At 42.9% G+C, this 9,949-nt stretch overlaps 1 protein-coding gene across 1 annotated transcript in view; it reads right to left on the bottom strand.

Annotated features, from left to right (window-relative positions):
* The window catches only part of pds5b (PDS5 cohesin associated factor B), a 28,930-nt gene continuing 18,981 nt past the window's right edge, over window positions 1-9,949 (bottom strand). The window contains exons 17-35 of the mRNA XM_061085605.1: window positions 9,535-9,650; window positions 9,330-9,435; window positions 7,847-8,007; window positions 7,574-7,697; window positions 7,140-7,298; window positions 6,973-7,041; window positions 6,732-6,868; window positions 6,383-6,506; window positions 5,975-6,179; window positions 5,423-5,537; window positions 5,087-5,219; window positions 4,849-4,968; window positions 4,467-4,529; window positions 4,230-4,375; window positions 3,912-3,984; window positions 2,218-2,630; window positions 2,024-2,104; window positions 968-1,067; window positions 1-831 (exon numbers count right to left, since the gene is read on the bottom strand). Coding sequence (XP_060941588.1) covers window positions 799-831; window positions 968-1,067; window positions 2,024-2,104; window positions 2,218-2,630; window positions 3,912-3,984; window positions 4,230-4,375; window positions 4,467-4,529; window positions 4,849-4,968; window positions 5,087-5,219; window positions 5,423-5,537; window positions 5,975-6,179; window positions 6,383-6,506; window positions 6,732-6,868; window positions 6,973-7,041; window positions 7,140-7,298; window positions 7,574-7,697; window positions 7,847-8,007; window positions 9,330-9,435; window positions 9,535-9,650 — 2,478 coding nt within the window. The 3' untranslated portion in view covers window positions 1-798. The remainder of the gene's footprint in view (window positions 832-967; window positions 1,068-2,023; window positions 2,105-2,217; window positions 2,631-3,911; window positions 3,985-4,229; window positions 4,376-4,466; window positions 4,530-4,848; window positions 4,969-5,086; window positions 5,220-5,422; window positions 5,538-5,974; window positions 6,180-6,382; window positions 6,507-6,731; window positions 6,869-6,972; window positions 7,042-7,139; window positions 7,299-7,573; window positions 7,698-7,846; window positions 8,008-9,329; window positions 9,436-9,534; window positions 9,651-9,949) is intronic.

The following is a 9,949-nucleotide window of genomic DNA, read 5'->3' as shown; positions in this document are numbered from 1 at the left end:
TCAGGTTTTATAGAGAATTATATTGATACAACGGAGGATGTGACTGGGTGGATGTGAAGCCAAGTTAAATCAGCAGTAAAACTACAACCACGGCGGCTCAGGACTTCGGTCTACCGGTAAACACAAACCTAAAAATGAGACGCACACTACAATCGTGTTTAGAGGCAACTCTACGCTGGAACAGGTTTCTGACAATTTTTTTTTTTTAGCTTTTCAAAACAAGGTAAAAAACAAACAAAAAAACGTATTAATATACAGAGCTGTAAACAAAAACAGATGTTGTCTTTTTCAAAGTAAAATGACACAATTAAGGTCACAAAAAAAAAGATAATGGTTAATCTCAATCAGTTTTTAAAAGTGGAACACAGAGGGAGGTCTGATAAGCAACGCTGCTTAATGGGAGCATTTTAATAATAATAATTATAATAATTATGATATCGGTGGGTAAAGGCTTTGCAGCATCCCCCCCCCCAGTCAGCATCGAACACAACAACAGAACATGGAACAGACACGAGAGACTATTTACAAGAGCGTGATCTTTTTTGCCGTTTTTCTGTTAAAACCGTTTCTACCTAACGTGGCGGACATCTTCACAATGCGACACAATGCAACAAACCACAGCTGATGACACTGGATGAACTGATGCTGTGTGCGTGTGGTATATGCAAGTGTGTGAGTTTGTGTAACAGTAGGGAGCATCGGCGTATGAAAAGTTTAAAAAGTTCAATGTCCATGTTTTTCTTTCCCACGTCATTCGTCCACGACTTCAGAGTAGACACAGCGTCATCTTCTTGGAGCTCATCTTCTTCGGCCGGCTGCCTTCTTGCGACCCTGAGGGAAAAACAACAACAACAACAACAAACAAAGTGAAAACTCTGGAAAGGAATCTGGGTTTTTAAAGCTGCTCTGTGCTTCTCGGGCTAAGACACAGAATTCCCTGAAATGACGAATGTAACCCGTTCTGTACCTTGGGTGTTGGCTCGTCCTCCTGCTCCTCCTCCTCCTCTTCTTCATCCTCTTCCTCAGAGTCTTCTTTAGCAGCAGCTGCCTTCGATCGACCGCCACGACTGCGAGGGGACACAAACTCAATCAGGACGATTCATCATGCGGCAGGAAGACATTAAAACATGTCGATGACACATCAGCACCAGCCACATGGGCACAAAGCTGCAGCCTGACTCAACATTAATTTATGGTCACGGTGCTTAATGCTAGAAAGCAGCAGCTCCGGCAGATAAAACAGGAAATGAACGCTGCTGCACGCCAGAGGATTTTAAACTCTCGACCCATTTCAAAAAAGTATTGAAATAAGGGATTTTTTATCTTTTAATCGTCAGAACACACTGGAGGATTTGGCCAGAGCGTAAGAGCAAACACCAGATAGTTAGAATCATAGATTTATATATAAAGACTAGATGTCTTGTCTGCGTTGCGGGCCAACGGAGCTGGACGTCCCCACATGGCGGCCATCTTGCAAGAGGTTGCTCGCTCACCCATACCAATGTGTTGGTAGTGGTAAATAACCATAACTTGCTCAATTTTCAACCGATTTTGAAACGGACTGGATCATTATAAACGTCAGAGATAAATTACATTTTTTTTAGAAAATAACATAATTATTTATAAGTATGCAGTGTCATATCTACATCTCTGACGTTTATAACAAACCAGACAGTTTCAAAATCGGTTGAAAATTGAGCAAGTTATGGTTATTTACCACTACCAACACAATGTTATGGGTGAGCAACCTCTGGCAAGATGGCCGCCATGAGGTGACGTCCGGCTCCGTCGAACGAGACATCTAGTCTTTATATATGTCTATGGTTAGAATCTCACTGAAAAGAGTGAGATTCTTCTTCTACAGTTTTTATTAAATGGCAGTTACACAAACAACTTATGGATGCTCTACCGCCACCTTCTGAGCTGGAGCTACTTGTGTGATTGAACGTGACGATGGAAGAAAAAACAAACATGGAGGAGGACAGACGTCGTGTGGATGAAATCGTATCACTGAGGCTCTTACGCTGGTTTCTTGGCCGGCGGCTGAGCTGATTTGGGCGGACGTCCTCTCCTCTTCTGTGGCGTCGACTCTGTTGACTCCGAGCTGCTCAGAGAGGAAAACAAGAGTCGAGACTGAATCTAACTGACAGGAATCAATCTGAATTATTATGAGTGAAGCCGAGTGACTGGACAGACGACAGGTTTTCTGTCTCTTACCCTTGTGATTTCCGCGGCGTCCTGGATGGTCTTCCCACTTTGGCCTTCACCTCCACATTTTCACTCTTGTCCTCCTCCTCCTCTACTGCTTCCTCCTCTGCTTCCTCCTCTGCCTTGTCCTCTTCCTCCTCCTCCTCCTCTTCTTCGTCCTCTGGTGGAGGAGCTGCCTTCTTTCGCCCCCTCTTCCCCTTTGCGGGTGTGTCCTTATCGGCAGCGGGGGACTTCGGAGGCCGGCCCCTGCGTCCTTTCTTCGGCGGGCTGTTCTGTTCATCCTCCGGACGATTGTCCTCGTCCTCCGTCTCGGCCGCCGTGGTCGTGTTGGCGACCGCCTTCTTGCGCCCGCGTTTCGGCTTGCTGTCCTGGTCCTCGCTGGAGGCCACGCCACGCTTGCGACCCCGGGGCTTCTCAATATCCTGTGAAAGACACGGGAGAAAATGGTTGACGACCGGCTTCCTGCTGCAGATTGTGTCATTGATTTTCTAATACCTGTAATGAAGACTACAGTTAAAATCTATGTATGCAATTTATATATTTGGAGGATGTTTTTTAGATTTTTTCTTGATGGATCCAAAATAAAATAAATAATAACCTGCCTCTTTGATAGCTCATTCAATTCTCAAATCTGTCCCAGGACACGATGCATTCTTTCGTCAAACACAGATTCTAGTGGATTCTATGAGTCAGGATTTTTTACATTTCTAATGCTAATAGTTCTTTGCACTTTTAAGAGTTCGGCTTTACAACGGTCACCGTTTCAAGTTCAGGGCCCCAGTGTGTAAAATATTGTTGAATTTCTGATCTGAGACCAGTTTGTCTCTTCACTTTTCAAAGTCTTGTTACCTGATCATGTACCAGTACTCCAATGCTCGTGAGCTTTACCGACACAGAATATTTGTATTATTTTTTACTGTTTACTCAATCCCCACTCTTCCCCATCTGCATGCCGAAGTGTCCTTGGCAAGATACTGAACCCCTAAATGACCCTTCATAAAATAATGTGTACTAATTGTAAGTCGCTTTGGACAAAAGCGTCAGCCAATGACGTGTAATGTAATAATGTAAATTGTTAAACTTAAACTACAGACTAAAGGGCGATGCAGCTGCTGTGGAGCCTGTTATGTGCGACAGTTGACACACAGTGTTTTTGCTGATCCTATCTTGACTCTAATCCAGCTGGTGTTTGCTCAGTGGAATCAAAACACAGAGACACAAGGGTTTATGACCGGCGACACTTCACCGGATCACAGCAACACACCCGTGTCTACTTGTGCCAAGATACCGTGTGAGATAATGTTTCATGTTTATTTGTGTAGCAACAGTAAAACCATCAGGGAAATGTTCAGTTTCAATGTTCACAAGATTTGCCCTTTATGATCAAATTGTATAAAACTACCTAATTGTTTACTGTAATAAAAACTTAATTACAGTTACTATGATAAAAATAACTTTCTAACTGGAGCTGGAGACACCAAAGAACAACTGAGTGATATTTTCAGAATGATTGATGAAGCTGTCAGAAGATATTTATACACATGACAGAAAATTATCACGAAAACGCTGATGATCATTTTTACTCTGATTAAACACAAATAACATTCACTTATAATACAGCTAAAGATCATGTACAGAAAACATAGAAGCTGCTAATGAATTATAGTCACATCAATGTCAGTATATATAATGAGGTGCAATACCTTGTCGGTGCTGTCAGCTCTTTTTAGGCTGAAGTCCTCGTTTTCACTTTGATCCATTTCTGTGCTCTCGAGTCTGAAATACAAGAATCACTCAATCACTATTATTCTATTCACACCAGAGAAAAAAAATGTAACTCAAGGTGCAAAAAGTTGACTAAGATGCAGACAGCTTTTCTTTCTTTAGTCCTTCATAACCTATGTGCATAACTCAGTGAACAGCTTCACTCTCTGTGCTGTGAGACCGTTTCCTTGCACCTGGATTCAGTGGGTCTGAACTTGGATTTGCCTTTAGACAGCTGTGTATAATGTGATTTCTACCTGGTCTTGCTGCGCTGGGGGGAGCCGGGGTTTGACGAGGAGTCGTCGTTATCGGCCGTCTCCATGCGAGAAGCTTTACTCTGGATCGGTTTCCCTGCTGACGCCAGCGGCTTGTTAACTGCCCCCAGAACGTTTGCAGACTTGGGCTGGAGGAGACGAGAAGAGTTCAACAGAAATGAGTTCCATTCAACAAAACACAAAAACAACAACAATTCATAGAGATTTGAGTAGGCTTACCTTTCCTGGTGTGAAGAATGCCTTCATCTCTGGTGGGAGATAGTTTTTTGTGTTGCTGAAATTCTGAAAGAGAACAACAACAAGCACCTCCAAAATCAAACACATGCTGAGGATTATGTGAAGATGGTTTTTCTGCCAAACAACGTTATTAGTCACAATGTGATCATTCCTCTGGAAACAAGCCCAGGAGGTTAACTCAAAACACGGGTTCCTATTGGCTACCACAAGTAGGAAAATACAGATCAGCTGTTTATCTGTGTTTCTTAAATGCACCTTTCAAAAAGGTTTACATGCATACAACTAAAACTAATGACGTACAATAATAAATGCTTTTTAAATGGTTTTCAGGAGAATGCTGTGGGGGAGGGGGGGGGGCACCAACCTTGTCTGGTTTGGTGAAACAGCGTGAGGGCAGCACGGGATCTTTGGGAGACTCCAGGCTGTAGGTGGTGCTCTTCGACATGACAATGTTCATGGCTACGTCACACACTGTGTAGAGCTTCTGTAGAGGAGAGACACACACGTCTGGTTAGCGGGGGGGGTGATACTCGGGATGGCATCTATATAAACAGTCCTTATATTATAAGTGTATTTAAAGTAGATGAACTTGTCGTGTGCACCTCGTTGGTTTTGGGATCGGTGGAGGCCTGGGCGTCTTTCGTCTGTTTGATGTTTTCTACCATTTTCCTGATGAAGGCGTGGCTGTTGTTCTCGTTCTTGGCCATGATGATCTCCAGCACGAACCACAGAGCCCTGACAAGGAGGAGAGGTTTGACATCAGCACACCGGGCAGCCATGACTGTTGGCATTTGCCTCTAAAGCTCTTGGCAGATGAAATTTATGAATAATGGAAACAATAAAACAGTAGCAGCAGAATACAAACTGGGGGGTGGGTCATATTATTCTTTTGAGACCTTTTTAAATCAGCAACCAGGACTTTGTCTTTCACTACTTACTCTTTAATTTCTTTGAGCTGCTCGATGTCTTGTACTTTGACGTAGTCTGGGTCGTGGGCCAGCAGGTGGACGGTGTAGGGCACCACGTACTCCGGCAGCAGAGAGAACAGCTTGTCTGTGGAGCACACCAGGTAAATATTAAAATCTTCACCTCATAGCAACAGTGCTACGACTGGAATATTATTATCCAGGCCTCTTTGTTACGGTGAAGTGCAAGAGCTTCAGATTGTTATTTGTTACACAATCCTGCAACAGATGGTGTGGCCCCATCGAGCTCTGATCTTAAGTCTGACTTTACATAAAGAAACTAGACACACGACAACTGGCAAGATGATTGATTGAAGTTTTTCTATATTATTGGTTTGAAGATAATTAATAAAGATTGATTGGTCAGGTCATTATTTTCAAAAGAATCTTCGCTTTAGGTGTCTAAAACCTTTACACGGTTCTGTACAGAACAGTACTAAGTTTCAAATGTCATGCAACAGACTTTCTTTCAGCTGCTTCAAACAATTAACAACAACTGTCATATCTTTTCTTTTTTTTCTTTACCACTGAGTGCCGCATGCTGCTTGAGATACTCTCGGCGAATGTTGACGTTTTTCACCAGGCACTGGCGAGCATGAGCCCGCCTCTCTTTGACCGGGTCCTTCGCACACAGGGCGAACACGGCCATGTACTCCAGAGGCAGCCGCAGGCGGCACAGGCCACGATGGAGCTTCTGGGAAAAACACTGCCGCACCTGGTAGCACTCATCCTGTGGAGCAGAGAGAAAAACAAAGACAATGATGATGATGAGGAGGAGGAGGAGATAGCGATGAAAGGGCTCAGGGAATGATTGAGTAATGCATCATTTAAATACAATATAAAATCAAAACAATAGAAATCAAAACTATAGAAATCAAATCTATGATGCAAAGACGTTTTTCTGAATAAGAGGGGACATGAGGCCGTTCTTACATTGATGACGAGAGAACACAGCTGATATTGCTCCAGTGTGATGATTTCGTGGTAGCAGGGCTCCTGTGCCAGCTTCAGCAGGGCGCACGCCGCTGCCAGCCGCAGCCTCGACATGTCTGGTTTACTGGAGGATGAGAGGAGGGAGACAGAGACAAAGATTTCTTTATACTTCTGAAAATGTGCTTACGATTAAATCCCCTGCGTTCCTTCGGCTCCACAATACCCAAAAAAACCAGCGCTTCACTGGAAATTACATGATTCTAATCTGGAGACAAAGGTTTCTCTGAGCTGCTCCAGAAACACACACACACACTTTGTCTAATGAAGAAGAATAGGCTATATCATTTACCCCATCCTGCCTTGCTCAGTCAGGTCTCCGTCACTGTGTAGAATAGCAGTCAACATCCTCAAGGTGGAGTTGCCTGATTTGCTCTGGTTGTTCTTCACTCCCAGCAGCCACCTCACCATCAGCTTTATTCCCTGGATCTGAACAGAGGAGGGTCAGAGGTCAGAAACGATACAAAACAAGATTATGATGATATGTATATTTATATAAGTAGTGTTCAGGAATAACAGAGTTCAGTGCTGACCTTTGCCAGAGTCTCCGTAGATACTTCTTCATCAGGAACCCAAAGTTTGGTCGTCTTTTTGCCTGGAATCTACAACAACAAACAACAACACTGTAAATACCTGACATCACATGACATGAATCTGAGCTCAGAGCAGTATCGATCAAAACAAAAGATCACGTGCGTACCCTGTCGTTCATGAGCAGATCCTTCACGATGAAATTGGCAACGAGAGATTTGAGCGGCGCGGCGAACTGCTCCGGGGCCAGCTGAGCGAGGTGACCCAGGGTGGTCAGAGGCGTGATGAGCTGCTCCAGGTTCGCAGGGTCCAGACCTTTGTGCAGAGGCTGTGGAAACAAATAACATTTCATTGACTGATCAATGATCAACAGAATGTCTGCAGGTCATGGTCAGAAAGACAGAAAGACAGTTTCTTTACTGTTTTCCTGATAACAGCACATGAAGTCAAAACTGAGCTTTGCTAAGGGTGGGATCCTTTTTATATTTTTTTAATAATACACAAATAATACAATGGAAAAGGTTATAAAGGCTGATTTGTGTGTAGTGGTTTTTGATTTCAAATGTTAAAAAGTATAAAGACAAAAAGATGAGACTGACTTACCTCAAAGATTTGGGCGAAGTGTGTGTCTCTGTTGGTGAACATGGCGTTGATGCAGTGGATGGCATACTTCGCCTGGCGAGGGGGGCCCCTCTTGGCTTTGGCCTGCAGTACCGGCAGCAAAACACTAGGGGGAGCAGGAGAGGAGAGCACATTTAAAACCCAGCAGTAAGAATAGTGTTAACTTAGTGCAGTGTGCTCTGGGCCAGGGTTTGAATGCTGGAGTGTGACAGCACACATCCTCCTGTAAACATGAGTGAGGCGATGGAAACTTACGACTTGATGTTTGGGAAACTCTCTTCCAACTTGCTGCCGGTGTTCTTGAAGATCTGCAGCGCGGCCTCGGCCACCTTCTCGTCGTCCATCTTCAGACATCCCAGCAGGGACTCGAACGTCTCGGCGGAGTGGAACGACACCGGGTGTGTGAACGACAGAACCTGTGGAGAGGAACAACGACGGCTCAAACATCCAGACGACTCCTGATGAATAAGGATCAATACTCTCTGAAGAAGTGGGTGAAAATAAACTTGCAGGAAAGATGGGACTAGGGTTGCAAAGAGCGGAAAGTTTCCGGTAAATTTCCGGAAACTTTCCATGGGAAGTTTAGCTCGGGAATTTTGGGAATTTGAGGGGAAAAAAAATACGCAAATTAAACGCTGAGCAATAAAAACATCATTCAAAACTCTATTTTAAAGATGTATGGAATGCAGCACACGCTGCACGTTGAATTTCAACCCTCCACTGTGCATTCTTCCATCACATGCACAGATAACTCCCAGCATCCTTCACTCTACAGCAGAGCTATTGAGGCCTGCTCTAGTGTGCAGGACTAGTCAGGTAAGTTTCGATGATATTACTGGGAAAAATATATTAGCATGCTGATTGGAGATTGTTCATCTGTTCATCTAGCCTATTTCCATTGATTTATCCATCAATTGTAAAATATGTTTACAGACGATTCCAATTGTTTGGCTAACTTTATATCTTTATATATTTATATCTCTGGCATTGCATTAGTGTTTTTTTACAAACTTTTTTCTCATCTTATTCTACAGAACAATGCCACGTGCACTCTCTCATGTGTGGAGACATTTCACCCCATCCAATGTAGAAGGAAAGGCTGTGTACATTTACAAATACTGTGCAAAGACCTATGTTAAGAATGACACAAAGATGCAGAAGCATATAGTCAAGTGCCCAAAGTTTCCTCAGGGCTCAAATCAGCCTATGACAAAACAAAATGTTTATATTTATGTCTGTATATGACAATGTAAATACAGTAAGTATATATAACCACAACATTTCCAGTTTATTCCCGTTAATTCCCGTTTATTCCCGTATATTCCCGTTTATTCCCATGGAAAGTTTCCAACTTTGAATATTCCCGGAATTTTGCAACCCTAGATGGGACACGTCTTCACGCCATCATTATTAATGTGACAAATATGTTTTCATGACTACAGTGGCTGCTGCTGGCTCCACTCCCAGGGCAAACCTGCAAGACAGCACGTTCCATTTCTGGATGTTCATTTTCTTCCCATTTGTCATTCTGTAATTATTTCACTCAACCCCAATAGAGAAAAATATAATATTTAGACCTCAATTAATTCTGACGCCGCAGCAGGAAAACTGATCAGAGCACAGAGCCTATAATTAAGACCATTTTGTTAAATGGAGCAATAACATGAGATAATGAAATGAGTTCCATATGAGTTATATTCATCATTGATACAAAGTGGTGTCCAGCTGCCATTTCTACCTTCAACAGTTCCAGTCCTGCTCTGATGGCCTCTTCAGTGGGAACGCCCTCTTCCTCATCATCCGCTGTTCCATCTATCGATTTGTTCACTTGTTTTACCAAAGCACTGAAGGATGAGAGAAGAGATGAAAGAAGGTCAAATACTGCGCGACTCAATCTCAACGCGACGGACATTTCTCATCCCTGAGTTAATATGACTGAGTACCTGATGGATTCTGTGTCGATGTGTACAGGAGCAATCCTCTCCAGCAGGAACTTCACCATTTCCAGGAATGGATTGCTGGGTTGTTTGGGGCTGCCCAGCTTTTTAGTGATGTCTCTCTGAAGATAAAATATAGAAATAATTAAAAGGGAAATATTGGTATAAAAAAAATATCTAAATCTGTAATGCAGAAAGGCTGATGGCCCTCTGTGAGATTGAGGGATTTCATGTTTGTAATTTTGCTATTTTGAGGCCTAGTAAAGTTTTGTGGTTGTTATTACAGTAAAATTACAACCTCTACTTAACTTAAAATAATATGTTGTACCACGAAAATGTAGTGAACATATTGAGCAAAGACACAGAAGATGGTGAAATGAAATATTCTACAGAGGTAGTTTGAAATGTTTTTTTCTTAACA

Source organism: Limanda limanda, chromosome 14 (assembly GCF_963576545.1).
Source record: "Limanda limanda chromosome 14, fLimLim1.1, whole genome shotgun sequence".
NCBI lineage: Eukaryota > Metazoa > Chordata > Actinopteri > Pleuronectiformes > Pleuronectidae > Limanda > Limanda limanda.
This window is presented reverse-complemented; position numbering and strand designations above follow the sequence as displayed.